Raw genomic sequence first — 24,097 nt, 5'->3', positions numbered from 1 at the left:
TTGAAAGTGAATATATTAAAATAATCTTCAAAGTACCTGAGGAACAGGTACGCTAGTAGTATTTAAAATCAACCTTGGAATAAAGACTAGTAAAAATGGACACAATATCAACATATATTTGGGTTATTTCCTTGAGCTGGCGTTCCAATTTTCTGCTTTACTGTTGGTAGGAAAGACATTCACATTCCATGATAGGAAGCCAAAACATTTTCAGTCAGAAGACTGTTTCAGGGTAAAGGGTGGGCTTTGTGTTTTTTAAAGGCCCACTGAAAAGTTGTCAAATTTCATTGCACATTCTTTATAAGATATTTTTAAACTGCTTATTAGTATCAGAGTGACTAATATGACCACCTACAACTGGAAGCACTTGCTGTACGCTTGGAAACTGAAAGGCATACAGCCCTCTTCCCAAACATATTCAGTGACGCTGCTGAAATATTGCTCACCTTGCTCCTTCTTAAAGTCTTTCTCTGACATAGTGACAGGCAAGAGTAGTTCTCCAACAGGGGGTTGAATGCTAACATTGAAATGATCATCCTTTGTGCTAGGAAAAGAGAAATTACACAGAATCAACCAAGTGCTACAACATAGATTGATATATACATATCAGCTCCAAATTTTCTATGGAATCTTTAAAAAGTGTAAGAACTACCTGAATGATTCCTACTTCATTAATCTGAAAGCCTTCTACCTTCTTACATTAGTAAAGGTGATCCATTTTCTCCAGTACAAATGTAGTATTAATACAGTATGCATGGCCTTGCATTTCTGAAAGTATTTCTTACTCATAAAATAATATTTCTTACTCATATCAATGTTTAGGTGTAATCTACAAGGCATCCCACTCAAACTGAATGCTTGCAAAGGACAAATTATTGTGCATTTTTACAAATTGTAGAAGAACTGCTATTCACACATCCTGTCATCAGTAACAGCTGTCCCAGAAATAGGCCGGAACATAGGAAAGGTATTTCAGACCGAAGAATGATTATTGTCTGAAAAAACCACAACCATGACAAACAATAAATATGGTAGTACAAAAGAAATATCTTTGATAACTTCAATTTTGCAACATTTTGTATATTTAAACAAAACCACACAGCATAGTGGCTGATACAAATGCACACCGGAAAATTGCAGAACTTGTGGCTGCTTTCTTAATGGCAGAGTTAAAAAGTAGCATCACTAGAAGCATACTACTATCAAATGCTATAAATTCCCCCTTAAGAAATAAATATCATACCGTGAACTTGCTCTCCCCATCCGTTCACTTCTCTAAGCTTCCTACTATTTTGTTGTAGATTTCCTCAAGGCTACAGAAACTCAAGACACATTCACTCTGCTATGTTTCTTTGCCTACCTATTACTGTAAGAGATTTGCCCAGCAATTCATGTCAGTACATGCAGTCAGATTCTTTTTTAATGCTTTGAGGCCTGAGAAATTTTTAGAAAAGAACACTTTTTTTTAACTGATGTACCAAATAGTCAATACATATTGATTGCTGATATGGCTCAGATATCTTATTTAAATATAGCAATACAACTGTTAGAATGGAAAATATGTTTCATCAGTTAAGATCCATGGTATTTAAACTACCTAAAACCTGTGTTACTCATTTTTTATAACTCTGCAACTTCAAAATTCTGAAACAAGACAGACTGATGAAAAAAGATTAATAACATAGAAAACATGTGTCTCCCTCCTAGAGATGTAAGATAAGCCACCTGAAAACAGAAAAGCATTTTACAGCCCTATTACTCAAAATTCTAATACTTACCATAATTACCCATTTTCAAAAGCAAATGCTTAGGACCTAGTACAACCTTACTTTCTAGCTTCTGATGTGTTATAATCATGCTTATGGATGCAATCTCAAGTATGGGCTATTCAAAAAAAACCCAGCATTGATGCTAACTTTTTTCACAACTGCTATTTAGTAAACATACAGGGAAACAATCCCTTCAAACCTGGCTAGTATTTCCCTTACAAAGAATCATTTATGAAATGCTGCTTTTAAAAGCAAAAAAATTCTCTTTTTTCCCCCCCTATATTACTTTAAATACCATCCATCTCTAAAGTAATTTTTATAATGAAACACCAGGAATTGTTTGATTGGCTGGCCTGGTTAAGTGCACTGTAAAATAAGAAAGAAGTTTTTTTTTTTTCAATTTTTCCTTTGAAAAGTGATTAAGAACTCAATCAGCTTAAGAGCTGATAGAAGGGTCTTTAATCAGCTGCCTCATTAATGTTTTGCTGTTTATATCTACTACTTGGACTACAAGCCTAACACTTCTGGTAATACTTTCATTGGCACTGTTCAACTGATCATTCAGCCAATGTTATGTTTCATATTCAAGCAAGATGTGCACTACATAATTCAGCAGGAAACAGCTGAGTACAGCTGAGTACACTGTCTTGTGTACAATGATTCATATCTTTCATTGACTGGACATGCCACTTGTACATAAACTTGACTTATCAATTATTAGATTGCTTTAAAATGCTTATAATATTTTCACAATAAGAAGGAATAAAAGCAGGAGCATAGCTTGGGTTTTATAGGGCTGTAACTGCTCAAGAGGACCACTTGACACCTCTGCTGTTAACAAACATTCCACTTGCCTTTTCTCTAGTGAATAAATAGCTAGTATATATTTTTTGATAAACCATGAGCTCTTCATAGCCTACAAACAGAAATTCTGATTGCTTAGTGTTCTTCAAACCACTTCGTTCTTAATTTCACTTTAGTCAGCATCTGGTTTACTTTGTATTACTTTAATTCTAATGTACTTTGTAAATTTCTTCTTCAGCTAGAGAAAATCATTTTTCCTTACAGATTCTCTTTATCAGACATTTCACAGGCTAAATATACAGCTTTTGTTTATTGATCTACATCTCTTTTATTACATCTTTATATATTAGAGAGCTCATAATATCTAATTTAACAAAAGTAATTCATAATTCTATAGAACCACAGATAATTCAGAAAGGCCATTAAGAAATGACCTGGTCCTACCTCCTGCTCAAGTCAGAGCCACCTTAGTTCACATTGCTCAGGGCCCTGTCTATTTGAACTCTGAGTACCTCCAAAGATAGAGATTTCATCGGACATCTAATAGACGAGTTTAATAATAATACTGAGTTTTGCAGTACAACTACTTAATTTCCTGCAATACCAAGTAAACTAAATTCCAGTGTATTTAACACATTTATTTGTAATTTTAATAATATTATTAGTATAACTGATGCTTAAACAAAAAACTGCAGAGGTGATTTGAAGCTTGAACATTAACATTTAAGAATCTGCTGAACAACTCGTTCAAGCTGCACTGAAACACCTCTCAGGTGGTGTTGCTCTAACTATCCAGGAAGATCAAGCTGAAGAAGCTTACTGGAAAAAAAAAACAAAACAAAGTTTTTCAGGCCAATGAAATGTAACTGTTTTCAGATTTCAAAAATTAAAGACTGATTTTTCTGACATTATCAAGTGCAACTGGTAAGTTACAGCCTTAGCAGAACAAGAATGCTTAATGAGAAGTCCTCAGAAGGAAGTTCTAAAAGAATCAAACAACTGAGGATGTCCAAGAATAGTACCTTGCCACTAGTTTGCAAAATCTGTTTCGTATTTAATTGTGAACTTAGGGGCAAATAATGTTAGACATCATTACTCCTACTTATGCCTTAAAAACTGTTAAACTGTACATATTGTATTTTTAAAAGGCTTACATCACTTTCCTGATTCAATTTCAAGGATCATATGAATTTATCTTCTGATGCACCCAATTAAGATGAACAGATGAGAGACAATAGTGCTTCCACAGGATCATAGGGAGACTTACTAGCTCCATGATAAATGACACTGCAGGTCTAACATTCAACCCTTAAGAAGATGTGCAGTTTTAAGTTTTCTTTAGATGGCTGCAGTTGGACCAGCTAGCACCTGCCATTTGAAACCAGAGGCTATTCCCTCTCTCGTCTCTATTTTTTTTTTTTTAAATAATTGGCTTCAAAGGGTTCCTGGGAAAGAAGTTCTCTGCCACAATGTAAGACTTCAGGACAATGATGGCAAAATCTTCTTTAAAACTAATGCAAATAATATTAACACTTTTGAATGAGGTTTTTTAAGATTCCACAATAGCAGTGTTTAAAGTCTTAATTTCCAAGGCTTCTAATAAATTATTACTCTAATAGGAGACTGGGGAAGATTCTTCTTGCTCTTTATATTATCCTTTTTTCTTTCACTCCCAGCGGCTGCTTGTCCCAGAATACACTTATCCCAAACCAGCTTAATATTTTTGTCTTATATTCAGAAGATCTCCAAAAATAATCAAAAAAGAATGGAAAAGGAAGAGCAACACAAAGTTGCTAAGTTACCGCAAAACAAAACATGGAATGGAGAAGTCTAAGACACTTTGCTCATAGTCTTGCTGAGGAAAGTACAGTATCTGGCTTTTATGAGAAAAAAGGCCAAAGCAATAGAACAAATGAGAGCAGTTGTCCATGTCCAGCCTTGTTTTTTCCAGGTCAGTTATCTATCTCAGTATAATTGTTTTCTGGAATAGGGTCAACTGACTACTTTGGAGTAATGAAATAAAGAGAAAAGTACCAGATTTCTTGTCCTACATCTATAAACAACTTGGTGATCTGCTGACAAAGCACTAGGAAAGGAAACAGCAAGAAGCATGTGAAAATGCAAGTGACAGTGTTGTGAAGACAGTCCTGCATCTCTAATGTTAGCTTTTAATATATTCCATAACATATTCCACTACATAATTTTAATCAGATGCTTTTGTGCAAGCATCTACACCTGAATGCATGCTTGCACTCAACAGAAATACTGACTGCTAAGCAGCTGATTCTCTTCATTTACTCCACTTTGCAGGTAGGAGTTCTGCTTGACAAGATTCTACAGCAACACAGACAGAAGTAAGTGAATTTCATGTTGCAAAAAATCTCTTCCTTGGAAAAAAAAATTTAGAGCAAAATCTTTTGCTCTAAGATAGAACCTGCAGAGAGCAGACTGAACAAGGTTTTCAAATTTCATTCATGGGATTTAGTTCATTTAAGAAAATGCTATATATTTCTTGCTACACCAACCTCTTCTGGAGTAATCAGCAAAATATTTTCTCTATATAGTCCAACGCAGACAAAGTAACGGACAGCTTCCTTTTCTATCAGCATAACAACAGCAGAAAAGTATGTACATGGTCCTAGCCCTTCTAATGAACTGGAATATATGAAATGCCAATATAAGGTAGCCAGCTTGTGTTTGTAAAAACCTCTGCCACATATCACATTTTTTTTCCATGACCTAATTATTCTGAAAAAGAATGGAAGGCATAGAAGTTGCTGCTTTCATTTCATTTCCCTTTCTTCTTGGGAGCTCCGATTGTACTCTTTGCACTTAAACCCTGAGAAAACTAGCAAAAGAGATGCATGGCATGGACCCTTCCCCTACTCCAAGTGGTTTCAAAAAAAGCTAAACAACACCCTACATATCGTTCAAAGAACATGGAAAAGAAGAGAACTGTTCTCTTTCTGTTCTCCAGAAACTGTTCTTTCATGGTTTTGGGAACAGCCAAGAGAGTCTGTAAAGAGGGGATGAAAAGGGAAGAAGAGGTAAAGACAAACTTTCTTCTTCAGCTTTCAATGTTGTAAAAAGGAGATCTCCCCTTCACCTTTCCTTATTCATCAGATACCTACAAGAAATTGGAGATTTGCCTACTGGGTTTTACAAGCAGACGGGAATTCATAACGTTAAATATACGTACACAAAATAGGATAAGGGCATGTATATGCTGTAACCTTCTTTGTCTCTATAACCTTCCTTGTCTTTTTTCTCAACCAAATTCTGACATGGCAAAGCTCCCAAATCTTTGTTCAGATATCTCAGAAAACTGGTAAGCTGTGAGAAAGACCTGAGAATATCTGAAAAGCAGAAACAAGCAAGACAATAAAGATAGCATATGAGGTAGTGCTAAGGTAGCAATCACTAGGAGCTCAAGGATTCAAGAGAAGACACAATGATGTGGAAATCTTGAAAATCTGACAAGGGAAAAAAAAGTAATTGCACAGTCAGTGGAGTACTGCAGTTAGTCTGTTGCATCAACGATACATTCCAACATTTGCTCAACTTTCTGAGCTTTGCTCAACTGCTCACCCTTTGCCTACCTGCCTACCTAAGGCTGAAGTCTGTTTCTGGGATGATGAATATACTAAAATTTAACTAGGATTCAACAAGCTAGCAACCTACATTGCAGGTGAGTTAGCTAATAATAAATTGCTTTAAGCTTCTAAGCTGTGTATATCCTGCTTGCAGAATGATAACAAAGTAACGCAAAAAGACAGAGCATCACTCAAAAAAATCTTTTAAAAGACCAAGTTCCTCCATTTATTCCTCTTTAACATTCTGCTTGAGAGGCATTATCATGCAGAACACCAGTGTGGCTGAAACAGTCTGCCTCTGCAAGGAGGTGGCACAAGAAAAATAGCAATGAAGAGATATTCTCCTTACAAGTACATAGCGTGAACATTCTAATACACATTCTAAATAAATGCATTAGGCACAGTTTTCAAGTTAAGGGGTTTCACTTCTTTTTAATTAGATATGTGATCTTGGTAAGCTTTGCTTAACAGAAACAGTATTTGTGAGGGAGGTCTTTCAAAGCTCAGCCCTTCAAACCTCTCTTTAATGCAGTTTCTCCTTCATTGTCCTTGAATCTGTACAACAAATTGAGAAAAAGATCTAAATATTTTATGGCTCTTGGTAGGTTTTTTTCTTTATACAGTTTGTATTTATCGAACCAATAGTACCACAGCACATCCCCTAGCAGAAAGGTAGTGTTTGCTATGCAAAACACACAGTCCATGATTGGCATCTAAGACCAATTGATCTACCCATTACCACTACGTCCCTACCCCCACAAGCTTTACTACAAAGCTATTGATTTAAACACTGCCGATCGGTTTCCATTTTCTGATTTTGGGCAGGCCAATTAAGAAAGTGAGTAATTGTGATTACACCACTTCAGGATCAATTACATTTGATGCAAGATAAAGTGCTCCTCTTAGAACAACATAAAGAAAATTGTTATGATCAGGAACACTTTACTGCTGAACATGCTTCTAACAAAAATGCAAAATAACTGACAATGTCTTTCATAAGGGTATGTTAGTAGGAAATACAGGAATATCAACATATTTCGCACAGTATTTCAACTATATTTTGACTAACTTCTAGAAGTCATTCCTTCTTTTGGATAAAAGCTTTTTAAGAAATACGACAAGTTAAAAAGGCTGCATCTGAGTTGTCTAAGACATTGCTCCCAAAACATCACACTGCACAATTTCTTCAATGATATTGCAGATGAGTACCATTTTGAACAGCATATGTTTTCAAATAGTAAATTTAACGCAAAGAACATTTTACCTATTATTATACTATTTTCTAAGAACTAGTGTCAAAGAAACAAGGCCCTATCAATTAGCAAAGGAACAAAGTAAGCAATTCCTATTCTTAATTTAATTTTAAACTTAGCTTGAGCACTTTGTCATTGGACTCACATTGTCTAAATCATTAAAATGAATACACCACTGAGGTCTGAGGCAAATCTATTTACAGTGATGTTACTCATAGTCTGGTTGGTGTTCAGGAATATTGATCTGTCTTGTTTGTCTAATAGGAAAATAATAAACAATTACTAGGCAATGTTGGAGAAAGTAATCAGTTTTTATATATCACTAATACAGCAGACCTCCCAAAACATAAAGGTGATGATCTGCATAAAATCAATGTGTTATGCTACATTGCTTATCCTCATCACTGCTAAGATTCTTAAATAAACGGTGTAAGTTTGAAATCAAACCATTGGTATACTGAAAATATGCACTTGAAAGAAAAATATCTGCTCTATTTAAAAAAGAATGTTTCTGCTTGATAAACTGAGAATATTCTATTTTAAAAAACTCAAATATATTTAGGAAAAGAGAGCCTATCATATTGAAGCAATTTTGAAACTGCACTCTGTAGAAGGGAACTTCCTTCCCAAACAAACCTATCATCAGGCAACAGTTCAAAGCTGTTTCCAAATTCCAGCAAACAGTATACAGACCAGCTATGACAATATGATGCACATAAACTACATGCTGCAGACATCTTGCTGGAGGTACAAATAGGTGTAAAATGACTATGTAGGAATATCCGTTGTACTGGGAAAGGTTTGACAAATGGAAAGAAAAAATTCAACAGTAAAACCTTCTTGCCCCTAGAACAAGCAATCTTATTTTAGCAGTACTTTTGGAGTCACTAGGGTGCATCTCTATGATTAATATTTTCACGCTGTCTTTAATAACCTGTAAATTGCACAGGCTGTCCTTAGTAGCAGTACACTAAAATTGCTACAGTACTTAAGACAGGGGTAGAGAACTTTCTCAAAGGGTTTCCCTTAAACTGGATTGCAGAAATGTGAATGTCTCTTCAATATATTTTTTTTTGGACAGAACATTGAAAACAGTGATTCTTGCAACAAAACATGTAAAAACCCCATTATTTCAGAATGTGTAAAAAAAAAAAGACGTGCAGATCTACATACTGCTGTTGCACAGTTTCAAAGACTACATAAAAGTGAACAGCTCTAAAAGAAGGTTTTCCCCTTCCATTCTTTCCCAGTGTTTGGACATCGCTACTATAAATTTACCTTGCTTTCAAATGCTAGTTTGTAACAGAATTCTCACTGGGTGAACAGGTTCCCTGTTATCCTAGAATGCAGAAGGAACTCATACAAAGGAGGACCTTGAACATGCCAATAAAAAGCACAAAAAAGGTAAATCAAGAATGTAAGACAAAATCTAGTTGGCTAGCAAGTTACTTGTTTTCATTCTCTCACTATTTATTTAAAAGAATCTACAGCATGAGGAATAAACTCTTTAGGCCAGCAAGTTTTGGGGTTGGTTTCATGCAGTCATGTTACATAGATCACAAACAGCCATAATAAGCACTTGAGGTAGTAAAATTGCTCACACTAAGTGCTTTTATGACTTGCAATTTCTTACAAGGCAGAACACACACAAAACACTACAGGAGAATAGTCAGACCTGGCTGCTCCTTTCAAGAGAGTGTTAATAAGAAGAATCCCAAGAAGAGCAGAACAAAAAAAATAAAGCTGAAAAACAGAGAAATAATTCTAAATCAAAAGAGGACTTAATGTTTCTGCTTAGTATCATTTACACCAAGGGAAAAACTATGCCTACCAAACACAATGTATCAAAGAGTTTTTGAGTGTAAACACATTACTTCAAATCTAGATCTGGGCTTACTATCAAATCTCTGTTTTGAGAAGCAAGTGCTAAAAAAAATTTGAAGGCTGAAGAAAACATTTCTTCTAATAGTAAAACTAAACACTAATCATGTATTATTTCTCTAAGAACATGTTGGGTATACATCATGCTATGAGTTTTGTTTAATTCTCTAAATATTTAATGAACAGCATGACTGCTATTGGCAAGTAAACTTCCAATAAACACTACTTTTGCCTTCCAAGAGCCAAAAATTACCCTCCCCTAACTCACCATAACTGGAAACTGGCTGTCTGAGTAGAATCACAGAAGTCAATACCCATTGTAACGGTAGTGGATCCTCCAGGCTCAAGGCACTCTAAATGAAGAGATTTGTAACAGGTAAAGTATCCGTGCAAGGCAACAGAAGACCCCAGATGCAAATAGTCAAACTTCATATAATTAAAAACCTATGTTAACAAGCCCCAAAAAGCTCCATAAGAAAAGAATCAACAGCTGTAGTTTTATTTCAAGTAAGTGTCACCAAAATGTCACACTTAGACATTTAAGTGTCTTGGATCCCCCCTCCCACACAGTTAGTGCACATGAAATGTTGCCATTTCAATCTTACAGCCCTATCAACAAAATAAGGATTTGTATTAGATAACTGAAGAAAATATTTTATAGAAAAAAACATATTGAAGTTAAATCCTTTTACTTGTGTACAGATCCAGCACCGAGGTTTCATTTTCAATAACACTAGTTTGCACATTTAGTTAGTAAATAGCAAAACACAACAACTACTATTAAAATTTACATTAATACACAGAGTAGTTGAAAATTAGCTGAACTTAAACTATTCCATAATTACTGTGGTTTACTTATGTCTCAATATTCCAATTGCATTAGTTGGAAGGGAGAAGAAAGATTATAAACACAAAATGGAAGATCATTTTGTGCTATACAAGCAGTATATATATATGTGTGTGTGTGTGTGTCACAGACACTCTTGACAGTTAAGATATCAAGAGATATTATCATTCTTAGCTTCTTGACTAAATCACTACACTATTTCCTTAATGTTGTAAAGACAAAGCTTTCTTTAAAGGCTTTTTCTTTTAAGCTCTAAGTAGAAGTATTAAAAACAAGCACCAAAGCAAAGTTTCACTTCTCAAGATTACAACAAAGAAAAGCTAAAAGCACAGTTAAAAGAGAGGAATTCAAATACAAAGAATTGGACGGGCAGAAAAATGTCCAATTTCCAGACTATTCATAATGTATCTGATGCTCTTCAGGAACTGAAAAGTCGGCAACTGCTCCATGACAAAAGGAAACAAAATTTAACAATATCAAGTTTGGAAAAATACGGAAACATGGAGTTGATGCAGTTAGGCAGAGTCTAAACTAATGTTAGGGAATGAATGAAAAACAAAGTATTCCATGGAGTCTGTGTAAAGCATTGAAAGATTACAGGCTCCAGCTCAAATTCAGAATAAACTTTACCAAAGTCTTTGAGTTTAATGTTTTCAAAGGGGGTTGCAAAGGCAATTAGCCAACAAGAAAATGTGCAGGGGGACTTGAGTGAAATAATTTGGACCATTTCTACTGGAAAAATCAGGACAATTGCTAACAGTAATTGCAGTGAGTGAGGCAAAACTAGGTTTATACTCCAGTAGGAATACCTGTCTACACTGACACTTCTCTTGGTTCTGCTGGGCAAATTATAGGATGTGTTTTCCAAATGCTGGAAACAGAAGAAGAACAGGGTATATGAACTTTGTTCTAGATAAAGTGACAAAGAATAGCAAAAATTTGCATTTAAGCAAGAAAAGTAACATTTTTGAAGGAACTACAGATAATGTATAGCTAATTTGCTGCAGAAGAAATCAAAAGCTTCACAGGACAGATAGCACAATGTCCTTCTTGGAGAAATAAATACTTTAAAGGGTAGGACTGTTTTGTGGAGCTCAAGAAATCTTAAGTGGACAATTTATTAATTCTACTTTTTTTTTCCTCCATGGTTTTTATGTGAGACATGTGAATGCTACTTTTAATTGACTGTTACTGTGGGTACAGTACCTCCTGATCCAATCTACAGTGTTACTAGATTTCTACTTGTAAGCTTTTGTGCTTTATTTCTTTAAATGTTTTAAAGGGAGGGATATACAATAAAGCTGATGGTCAAAACTAACTTGAATTCAGAAATCTGAGCAGGACTTCTTATCTTGAGGAATTAATATAAAAAAATTATTATTATTATTAATTAGTATTATAACAAAGATTAATACAGTTCCTAAACATAACTGTCTTGATAAAGCATATCATTACCAAAATGGAAACAGTTCCCTAATTTTAACTCCAAAATAAACTGTAGCATTGGACAACTTGGTGTAAATCTGTATAACCTTTACAATGTTAAAAAAATAAGTATTTTAATAGCATAGAGACATTTAATACCAACAGCCTTAACTACTTAAAACAAAGAATACTCTGTACTTCACTATTGTGCTTTAAAAACATGTTCCTGTATTCTTCTAATGTGATACAGATTCACATAATAATGTAGCTCACTGAAGGAGAAGAAATGTGTCTAAAGAAATAGAAGCTTGTGTCAAAAAGGAGCATGTCTGTCCTTCCCATTCGTATTATGAAATAGACATTTTCGCTCCTTCTGACTACACCAGTGTCCTAAAAAAAAGAAAGCAGGTTGTGTGCACAGATGCTACTCTTGAATAAAAGTTGCTATGATTTGTGTTCTTTCTCAGGTTTTATACTCCTTTCCACTAATAGAAATTTAGCAAAAAACCCTTGTAATCAGATAGAAAGTGAAACAACTTAGGTTTGGGCTGACTGCAGCATTGCTTTCTATCCAGTCTAGGCAGACGCACTTTGTGGAAGTATGGTAGATATAAGGTAAACTAAAACATACACTCCCTCTCTACTGCCATAAGCTCACAAGGGAAAAAATGACAATGCTCCGAGCCACCAAAATACACATTACATCTACAAATTTACTTAAAGCTTGGTAAGAAACAATTGTGAATATATAAATCCTCATTCTTAACAATATCCCATAACAGACATTCTAGATTAAGGCTGTCAGAAAATCAACGTTTGTCGGTATACAGAAAAATTTTATTGTATCAGCTGGAAGAGTTGTAATATAATTGATATTTGAACAAGCAGGTAAGCTTTCAGGCATAGAAGTTCTGATCTAAGGAATTATTTTCGAAGTCAAATACAAGGGAAGCTCAATTAAATTTTTGTTAAAATCAGACTATCTAGGAAAAGATAGTTGCATGAATGTGTGTATGTATACCTACATACACATGTATACATATACACACACACACACACACACATATATATATGAGTATACGTTTGGCTATGCAAAAACACTTTCCTCTATTTGAATTGTTAAGAGTCTGTATTTTTAAAGACAGGATATGATTACCTATTGGATTAAACTCATGCATCCTCATGCCTGGAGGTAATTTCTTCCCCTCAATGTGAATATTCTCTATCTTCTGATCGGTTGTATTTGTTACTGTCACTTGCACAGGTACCATATGATCACCAAAAAGTCCTGGCTGTCTTGAGAAGTGATAATGAGCTGCTAATCCTTTTCCACTCATTCGATGAAGCAGTTCGTATGTTTTTGTTGGCACAGAGACTTGAGAAGTGACCTGTTAAGTACAAAACAACAGTTGGCAAATGTAAGTGAAGAACAAATAAAATAACAATTAAATACCGCACTTTTCACTCAGCTAGAACACCTGCTTTCAAGTTAGAATTTTAGTGAACCAGAAACATATAAGGACATACTCAAATGCATAAAAATTTGCAGTAATAGATATCAGATAACAGAGCCTAACATTTCTGGTGCTGAGAAAAAGCAGCTTCAACTTCGTTGTTATCTGTCTCACTTTCCACTATACCATCTTTTCATTTTTTTAACTCTACAGTTATCTATTAAATTATCAGGTTTTTTAGGAGTTACAGTTAGAATAGTTACGTTTTTTCCAGCAAGAAACATTCTATGCATCAGAACTACAGGGTGACCCCAAGCCCACTGTGTAATGTGAAAGCGTAGTGAGAAATTGTCTTCTACTTCTGTTGTTAAAACCACAAAAAAAAAAGTTGCCTAATAATTACACTGGTGAAAAAGTAAAAATACAGTTATAAAGAGCAGAAGGATACTGCCACTTTTTAAGCAGTCCTGCCGCTAAAAGCAGTAAGAGAAATCCCAAGGATGTTTGGGTCCATTCTATCCTGCAGAAATAGCATGAAAAAAGATATACAGTGTGCAAACATTCCCAGATACTACTGATAAGGAGATCTGTAATCATGAGCTCAAAAGTACAACACTAAGGCATATGCAGAAATCTGCATAAAAGTGAATCTGAATTCTTTAAACAAGTTCTAAGGAAAGGTTGGGGAATTACATGAAACAAACACCAAACAAACAGATTGCAGAGGTTGAAAAAAGCCAAATGCTCAGCACAAAAATCCCATTTGTCTGGTCAATGCTCTATGAGCTACTGAACTTTACAGTAGATCTGTTAGATACACCTGTTTATGTTTCCACTGATGAGTGTCCCTCTTCTTTTGTCCTACCCACAACCCTGAATGTGTAACTAAGCGAAAGAGACAACTGCAGATAGCAGGCTGTTCAAGACTCCAAGCAGCTAAGCAAGGAGAACAAGCTTTTATCTTGCCTTCTCTACAAAACACTTGCAGGGCTGCTACATTTTCCTGACTGACACATTTAACACTGAGGGCCTCGTCTAAAGGCTTAGTGAATACTTTCAGTAATAGAAGAATAATAGGAGATGAAGTAAGAGCTGAGATTTAAACCCATAAGTTATTACAGAAATGGTAGGACATCTGGAAAACTTTTGGTTGCAAACTATCCTGTTGAAAAACTTGAAGTTAGCAAGTACATAACAAAACTTGATCTTCATCTCTGAGCACCAGTTTCTGAACTGGAAAGCCAGGCATTAATAATATCCATCACCTCAAATGAGTATCTGTGAAGGTCAACTAATAAATGCTTAACAGTGTGAGCACTACACTGATGAAAGCTGAAGAAAACTACATGAGGAACTGAGTGTGTTTTCTCAGGTGGCTTTGGGAAGTGCATTAAGTTTCACACATATCATACTGAATGAAAAATAAATCATGAAGGAAAAAAGGCAGAAAGGATTCTCATCCCCTCAAAACTCAACCACTATGTGACTGTAACTAAAACAATGCATGCAGGATGTGACCACACAAACACCTCTGTAAAACCTTCCACATCAGATTTCACTTTCAACTTTTTATGTAGTTGTTTCTTTCTTTAATATATAAAAACTCCAGTATCAGTTTTTTAAGAAATAAATTAATTATCTACCAGTAGTCTTAAGTATGAAGACTAAGAGCAGTTTCAAAACACCTCTGAACTGAGGAAACTCCACACCACCAAACTTCGAATATGTACAATTTGTTAATACTTTTAAAATAAATTGTTGAAGTTCAGTCATTTTCCTCACCTTAAAAAGATAATATAATGTTCTCAGGGACAACATTTTTAACTTTCCCATATGATCAGAAGAAAATACAGCTGTTTACAATAGAACACATACTATAAATTTCTGTACTTATTCAAATAATAGTAGCAATACCACTTAAAGAATATAGGCACCACATTTTTAAATTGAGTCAATTTTTTCAGTCCAATTCCTGATATCTGACAAGCATGGAAACATCTAATACTTTTGTCCAAGAACACAGTCCAGTGAAATGTTACAAAATCCACAACAACCCGGTATGTTTTTACTCCAAAGCCATTTCACATGCATAAATATATGCTAACATTAGGGTTACTTTATCTTTAAATTATATTTATAAAATAGTAACCTGTTTGACATCACATGACCAGATTTACAGCCAATGTAAAATGTATGAAAAGGTACAATTTGTATGGACCTTCACAGTTACTCAAAATTCAAAACCTCTTTGAATACGAGACCCAAACTTTCACAGATTAATACTCTGCTTAGTTTTCTAGAAATAACTGACAAGGTCAAACTCCCAAAAAACAACTCTGTTGCCCGGAAATAAGGAATGAAGTACTTTGAATAATAAATATCTTATTGGTACACAGAAAGAGACAATAAGAGTAAGAAGTTATTAAGCAGTCAAATTAGCACATTACTTAAACCATTGTTCAAATAATGAACAAAACTGAACTTTTAAGATGTAATTTAAGTCTTATTTTAAAGTTTAAGCTTAGTCTTTAACTTTTATTATTCATTTGAATGGGACCTGAATAATGCAAAAGTTATTTCATGAAATGGTTCACCCATTTTACATTAACAAACTTAGGGCATACGTTTAACTCATGTTAACACAAGTACTTTGAAGTAGACTAGCTTCTCTGTGCTAATGACAGTTGGTTTTATTAGTACTATTTATTAATAGGAATGAAAACATAAAAAGTCTGTAGTCCAGTCAAGTCCAGTCAGAAGTCCAACATGTAGATACATAGAATCATATACTCATTAAGGTTAGAAAATATCTCCAAAATCAGGGTCCTACTGTTAACCCAGTATTGTCATCTTCCCCACTAAACCATGCTCCCAGGTGTCACATTTACAGGCCTTCTGAAGACTTCCATGAATGGTGATTTCACCAATTCCCTGGACAGCCTAATCTAATGCCTGATAATTCTTTTAGTGAAGAGATTTTTCCTAATACCAAACCTAAACCTCCCCTGGAGCAACTTGAGGCCACTTCCTCTTGTCCTATCACTTACCTGGGAGAAGATAATGAACCCCAGCTGGTTAAAATCTCCTTTCAGGTAGTTGTAGAGAGCAGTAAGGTCGCGCCCGACCTTCCTTTTCTCCAGGATAAACACCACCAGCTCCCTCAGCCGTTCCTCATAGGACTTACTCTTTAGACCCTTCATCAGCTCTGTTGCCCTTCTCTGAACACACTCCAGCACCTCATGTCCCTCTTGTACTGAGGGGCCCACAGCTGGATACAGGATTGAGGTGTGATCTCACCAGTGCTAAGTACAGAGGGACAATCACTGCCCTGGTCCTGTTGGTCACACTATTTCTGACACAAACCAGGATTCCTCTGGTGGCCTTCTTGGCCACCTGAGCACACAGCTGGCTCATGTTCAGCTGCTGTTAAACAGCACCTCCAGGTCCTTCTCCTCTAGGCAGTTTTCCAGCCACCCTTGTCTCAGCCTGTAGCACTGCCTGGGGTTGTTGTGACCCAAGAGCAGGACCCAGCACTTGGCCTTGTTGAATCTCATACCACTGGGCTCAGCCTTTCAGACCTTCACCTTTCACCAACCTGTGCTGGCTGGGCCTGACCCCCCAACATGTCCTTCATATGCCATGTAATGGCATTCAGGATGAGATGTTCCAAAATGCATATAACAAACAGAAAAATCCTTCACTGTACTTAAATTCTAATACTCATTCAAGTTTTACTGAATCCTCCCTGTGATTTTTAGAGATTTTAATCTATGCCCCCTTCAGCGTTACTTCTCGTTTCAGTCACAATTTCACTCCTGAGCCCGTTCACTTCTATTTTCAGTATTATACTAAACATAGCAACAGAAACACAAAGGACAGTCAGAATACTGACATGATGTTTAAGCCATCTTTCTTCCTATAGAACATTAATTTTCACTTGCATTTAACGTGGCAGTACTGGAAATAAATAAAATATATGTATGTTGAAGAAATATAATTCTGGAAAATGAGAGTTCTCAAACCCTCTACTTGGTAGCAAGGGTTTTGAGCTGACAAAGGCTGATGTGACTGCAATGTGGTGTATTTAACAGTTGCATCGGTCTAGTAAACAGAGTTTTTTAATTCTAAAATTTTTGATGTATCGAGTTGTGATACTTAGAGAATCCCACAGGGCACATACCTGCAATCACTGTGGGGTTAAAATAATACTACACAGAGTTAACAGAACAAGACGCATCTACTAACCAGGAGATAATCTCCTACAAATCTTACAGAGCATATGTTTAAATTATAGAAGTAGTTTGTGTACCTTTGGATGGTTTATGAAAATAACCAATCAATTCTGTAGACACAACATTATTTCTAAAGGAAATCTATGTGACTCATGATGCCTGCAGAAACACAGAGACAAACCACACATATTTTATCAGTTTATTACAGTAAGCAAATAAGCGTGGAATGAGAGTGCACATAACTGTCTACTTAACGCTTACTGAAACATTTATAAGAGCTGTTATCTCCCTAATAACAGACAGACAGTGTGCAATTTTAGAGAGGAGAAAAGCTTCATATTTTTTAACACTTCACTAAAAAGTAACTGAAGAGTGTAAAATGAAAAATACTCTGTGCAGTTAGCTGGTAATGGACCATATTATCAACTCAAGTTAGATTTATAGGATACAAACTAGTCACTAATAGTTATTTTATGACACAGTGTGTCTGCTTTTTTGGGTGAAGATTATTAAGATTAAACTTGCAAAACTTTTTTTTATACAGCTGTTTAGAAAGGCAGTAAAAATAAATTAAAATACTGACTGCCCTCCCACCCCGTTCTGACTGAAAGCCAAGTGTAGGGACTCCACAGTGATATTATATGGTAACACTATCTTGGTACTACTCAGACTGGCCACCATTAGAATTGCACATGTTGAAAGGCGATCCATCACCCTAAAAGAAACAGCAAGTATTTTTAAACTAGTTCTTATATAAGAACAAGTACAACGTTACAATTTTGCCTTAAAAGTCCCCCGCTCATTAATCATGTAAAGGGAAAAGTCTAAGATCACTGACAGTAGTTCTGGCTTTCTTTATCACAACAGAGCTGACTAGATACAAACCACTGAATCCTCTCGGAATGAACATGCTTCTTTTTGCCAGCTCAGTAAGTCCTTATTAATTAATTTTACATTGATACAAAAAATATTTTCCATAATTATTTAAAATTAAAAGCATTACAGGGTTTATTAAACCTAGTACAGAAAACAGAGGGAGATGCTTCCTGTACAAAGTACTGTAGAATCATCAGAGAATCACAGAAGGGTTTGGGTTGGGACTTTAAAGAAGCATTGTTATTATTATTAAGCAAAAAATTATGTCTGCTTTCTTTTGTATTTGTTCCTTAGCTTAATAATGCTGCAATAATAAACATAGATAATTATGAATCATAAATGTATATATTTTTGGACGAAAAATATATTATTGAAAAAAAATATTTGCTTCCAAGAATGATGACAATTATAATTCTACTTGCTCTAATTTACATTCTGTTAAAGCTGTGGACTAAATCATTTTATCTAAGTAACCCTTCTACTGCCCTCCTACTGGCACTATCCCTGACATAATCCAAGAATTACCTACTGAGCTGTGAGAGCTATATGCTCTCTCACACTCACGGTAAGGCTATGCTCCAGTAACTCTGCAACAGCTAAGGGGAGAAGGGCTATCACGTAGTCCAGCCACATTTACATGATCTTTCAACTGAAGCTATGAGAGCAACTTAAATATAATTTTATAGTATTAGGAGGAAGATGGAAAACCAGGAAAACAAAGAAAAGACAACTACTGGCAGGAAACAGTATATTCATGATATTTTAATTACCAGTTACATATTACTTACAGTCATAATACAGCTCTTACAAAAATAATTAATAATTCATAAAAAGATATAACAAAACCCAAACAAATAACGTCAACATCCTAGTCTGCATTATTTCAGGAGGCTGTTGGAAATCCCAACATTACAGCATACTTAAGTCATGCTAATGCGGACTGCCAAAGTAATGACAGAATCCCTCTGGCAGAGGGCAGGGAAACCAAACAAGCAAGCAAGATAGCTCCTATTTTCCGCAATCTGAGAAAAGCAACAGAGTACCATCATTCAATTTGGGCTAATTTATCTAGACACGCAGACACTCAAGGACATCATGTCAAATTCTGGAAAACACTTTCCACCAAAGGCGCATTTAACAGCTCTACATCTTCTAAAAGCCATGTCTGCTAAGAAGCACTTCAATTTCTAATACATCCTAACTCCCTTCTTTTTGCATTGCCACCAACTTTTAGGCTCTAAACTTCCCTAAATAATTAATATGTCAATGAGGATAATTGAAAATTACCATATTAATGATCATATCTTTAAACCATTAGTGTTTTCAGACAATTTCAGACATTATAAAGTGAGTTCCAAAAATTTTTACTCTAAGTTGTTAGATTAATACTTTTGATAATAAAAAGCAGGGAAAATAAAACAAACAAAACCCCACCACCACCATCAAAACCCACAAACTACAAAATCCCAGAAAACCAAAACCAAAGCCACCCAAATAACTTCCACTGATTTTTAAATGAGATGAATCTCAAACAAATGATCACTATCAACAAAAGCCTCCCTCTGTAAGGCTGCCAAAATTAATTCTTTCCTATGCCTTTTTTTTTTTACTCTAATATTTATATGGTCTCAAATTATCCCTTCACGAAGAGTCATACTTTCAAGGTAATCACGGAATTATAGAATCACAGAATGGTTCGGGTTGGAGGAGACCTTACAGATCATCTAGTTCCAACCACCCCTGCTGTGGAAACGGACACCTTCTACTAGAAAAGGTTGCTCAGAGCTCCAACTCACAGGTCAGTGTCCTTCCTGTTCTGGGAACACCACAGCTGGATGCAATGCTCCAGATGGGGTCTCACCAGAGCAGAGTAGAGGGGTGGAATCCCCTCCCTTGACCTGCTGCCCACACTGCTTTTGATGCAGCCCAGGATACAATTGGCTTTCTGGGCTGTGAGTGCACATTGTTGGGTCATGTCCAGCCTCTCATCCACCAGCACCCCCAAGTCCTTCTCAACAGGGCTGCTCTCCACCTGTTCATCTCCCAGCTTGGATTGATACCAAGACTGCTCTGATCCAGGTGCAGCTCCTTGCACTTGGTCTTACTAAACCTCCTAAAGTTCCCATGATCCCTCTCCCAGAGCTTGTCCAGGTCCCAGTGGATGGCATCCTGTCCTTCAGGTGTGTCAGCTGCACCACTCAGCTTGGTGCATCCTCAAATTTGCTGAGGGTGCATTTGATCCCTCTATGTCGTTCATGAGGATATTAAATAACACTGGTCCCCGTACGGACCCCTGAGGGACACCACTTGTCACTGATGCCCGTTGGGACTCTGAGCCATTGGCCACTACCCCCTCGATGTGATCAACCACTTCCTTATCCATCTAACAGTCCACTCATCAAATCCATCTCTCCAATTTAGAGAGAAGGATGTTGTGGGGGACTGTGTCAAAGGCTTTACAGAAGTCCAGACAAATGACATTTTCCCTTGTCTCCTGATGTCGTCATTCCATCCTAGAAGGCCACCAGGTTGGTCAGGCAGGACTTGCCCTTGGTGAAGCTGTGCTGGCTGTCTCATATCACCTCCCTGTCCTTCATGTGCCCTAGCACAGCTTCCAGGAGGATCTGTTGCATGATCTTCCCAGGCACAGAGGTGAGGCTGACAGGGTGGTAGTTTCCAAGGTCCTCCTTTCTACCCTTTTTAAAGATGGGTATGATGTTTCCCTTTTTCCAGTCACCTGGCAGTCACCCTGGCTGCCATGACATTTCAAATATCATGGAGAGTGGCTTGGCAACTACATCGGCCAATTCCCTCAGGGATGCATCTCATTGGGTCCTATAGGCTTATGTGCCTTCCAGTTCCTCAAGTAGTTATGAACCTGATCTTCTCTTACAGTGGTAGAGACTTTCCTCCCCCTGTCCTCATCCTCCTGACCGTCCACTGCAGCAGTGTGGGAAGAGAGGTCGCCATTGCAGACTGAGGCAAAAAGTTGGTGAGTAGCTCAGTCTCTTTCTCATCTGCTGTTACCTGTTCACCCGTCTTATTTATCAAGTGGGTACACCTTCTTTGACCTTCATTTTCTGATTAACATAACTGTAGAAGCCCTTCCTGTTATTTGTTGCATTCCCTGCCAGGTTTACTTCCAGGTTTGCCTTGGCCTTCCTCACCCTTCCCTACACAGTCATACTTCATCTCTATACTCTTTGCAGGTCATCTGTCCTTGCCTCCGCTATCCAAGTATTTGCTTCTTTCCCTTTAGTTAGACCAGCAGGTCCCTACACAGCCATGCAGGTGTGCTGTCTTCCTTGCCTTATTCTTTGCTCCTGGGGATTGCTAGCTCTTATGCTCTATGGAAGACTTCCTCAAAGATCTCCCAGCTCTGTTCCACTTCCTCATCCCTTAGGGCAGTCTCTCGGTGGCTGCCATGACTATCTCTCTGAAGAGCTGGAATTTTGCTTTCCTAAAGTTCAGGGTACTAACTTTACTCCTTGTCTGACCCTATCCCTCAGGACCATGAACTCCACCAATGCATGATCTCTGCAACCCCTCTGGCCTCCAGTCTTGATGTCCTCAGCTAGCTCACCTGTGTTGGTGACCAAAAGACCAAGTAATGCATCCCCTCTGGTAGGGCTGTCTGTTACCTGGGCCAGGAAGTTATCCTCCACGAATTCCAGGAGTATCCTGGATTGCCTACAGCTCACCGTGCTATTTTCCCAGCAGATATCAGGGTGGTTGAAGTCCCCCAGCACGACAAGAGTCTGTGAGCATGATGCCTCCTGTAGCAGGAGCAGGAAGGCTCCATCAGTAGGCTCCCCTTGATAAGGTGGCCTGTAGTAGACAAGAGCCACAAGGTTCCTTTTTCTGCCTCAATTCTTACCCACACCTTTTTGACCTGCTCATAGGTACAATCTGTGAATCTAGAGATGATCCAAATCTTCAGTAATCCTAAATTATCCCTTTTCTAATATTTTTATATCCCTTAGATTTTTCTATGGTTCTTTTAAAACAGAATCAACTATATAGAATTGCAGTTACTCTGTATCACTAAAAAGTATTGCTCTTCAAAAATAAAAATGCCTATATGATATAAAGGAACCAGGATTAGACCTTAACCTGGAGTTCACAAACAGCACAAAACTGTATCAGTCCCATCCCAGACTAATCAAGCACTTTTAAAACTGACAGCGCACTTGTTTTGTATTTTAAGTGTAACTGGGGGCCAGAGAGACAGCTTGCATTTCACATGTATAATAGAGCTTAAAGCTTTGTATTACAACAACACATGCTTTTGTTTGAAATTTCGCACCTTTGCCTTTCCCTTCTGCTGAGCATAACAACTCACATGAATAATCCAATGAAAATATTAGTAAAATCTTTTAAAAAGCCACACAAGAAAGGAGTTCAGTAGCAACAAAATGGGAATATTCTCGTGATTAAGTCACAGTTATTACATAAGCATGAAGGAAAGGGCTAAAGTCAGTGACATAATTATGGGACACAAAGCTTGGTATAAATTCAGAAGTACACATTCTTCCCTAAAGGGTACCCTGGGGGACTATGAAAATGACTTAAACAGATACTAAGGAAAAATATTCTTTTGATGACACTAGCAGAAAATTCCTACACTTCAGGTCTCAAACTGGTGAAATTCATATTTGTGCACGGGAAACCTTAAGATTTACTATTATTTTGTCCTATGTATGCTTCTAAGAGGAAAAAAGCAGATGGTCTGGTGGCTGATGCATATGTGAGACTTTCATCAAGCAGCATGATTAGGCATTTCAAGGAAAAGGCATTCTTCCAATACAAAACAAGTAATTTACTTCAATTTAGTGATTCAATCCTTCCACTGACCACCTAACTGGAAAGACTGAGGACTGCACTTGGGGACATGGTTTAGTGGTGGACTTGGCAGTGTTAGGTTTGCAGTTGGACTCAATGATCTTTTTCAACCTCAATGATTCTTTGATTCTATGATTACCTGAAGTAGTTTAGCAGTTAGAAAAACAGAGTAAGGTGTCAGCCTCACCTTGCATCCTAATTATGAATTTGAAATGGTGAACATTGCTAAGAGGAATTAATATAGATTTTGGCATTGAGTCTACATGACTTTAAAGAAGTTCCTACAAATGGCTTCTAATACATTATTTTGATTTTTGGCAAACAGCCATTACTCTAGAGACCTCTAAAGTGAAAACATACTGAACCCTACTGGCTATAACGTATAATTTTACAGTTAGGATTATACTATAACAACTCCTGCATATTGGTTTCTTCCAACAGAAGTGCCTAGTTCAAATTTTTTCCCAGAAAAAGACATCATGTGTCAGGGTAAGTGTATAATATAAGTTGAAACACTTATATCTTATATCACACTTATATCTTGTTGAAACACAACATCTTGTTCACTATATTGTTGTTGAGGAATGCAACAGGTTATTTTGGCTTCTATCAGGATGATCTTAAAGTACTTTGCTTTTATCTATCAGGATGATCTTTGCCCACCTGCAAGGACAAAAGCCTGAAATAAGCACTGAACTCACTGCACACAAACATCTGCATCAGCTCTTCCTCAGTGCAGGAGAAGACTCTCTGCATGTACAAGAATACCTCTTTTAAACATGATATTGACATGCCAAATTTTCCCACGTTTTATTTAATTGTACTCATCTGCTTTCCAAATTATCTTGGTATTACTAACATGGAGCGTTACTGCTACTACTGTCTAGGTTCACCACAGATTGTCAACCTACTGGGCACAAATGCAGCAGCAGGAAGACTGTGACAATGTTCATTTATTAAAACTTAGTCCATTTTAAAGCAACACTTAATACACAAATCTGTGTCAAATACTTGAAATTTATGATTTACATAGAAAGTAACAGTAAATAAAGTTTATGATTTGTGTAGTAAGCATATATTCTAATGCTCCTGGAGTTACAAAGGTCCATCAGTGTAAACAG

General features: G+C 36.6%; 1 protein-coding gene across 6 annotated transcripts in view; it reads right to left on the bottom strand.

Annotated features, from left to right (window-relative positions):
- Positions 1-24,097, bottom strand: part of AP3B1 (adaptor related protein complex 3 subunit beta 1) — a 149,203-nt gene that overhangs the window by 18,337 nt on the left and 106,769 nt on the right. For all 6 annotated transcript variants that reach the window (XM_064642434.1, XM_064642435.1, XM_064642437.1 and 3 more), the window contains 3 exons: positions 12,729-12,960; positions 9,569-9,653; positions 447-544 (listed from right to left, as the gene is read on the bottom strand). In XM_064642434.1, coding sequence (XP_064498504.1) covers positions 447-544; positions 9,569-9,653; positions 12,729-12,960 — 415 coding nt within the window. The remainder of the gene's footprint in view (positions 1-446; positions 545-9,568; positions 9,654-12,728; positions 12,961-24,097) is intronic.

This window comes from Pseudopipra pipra, chromosome Z (assembly GCF_036250125.1).
Source record: "Pseudopipra pipra isolate bDixPip1 chromosome Z, bDixPip1.hap1, whole genome shotgun sequence".
In the NCBI taxonomy this organism is placed as follows: domain Eukaryota; kingdom Metazoa; phylum Chordata; class Aves; order Passeriformes; family Pipridae; genus Pseudopipra; species Pseudopipra pipra.
The sequence above is the reverse complement of the archived record's forward strand: the minus strand, read 5'-3'. Positions and strand labels throughout refer to the sequence as shown.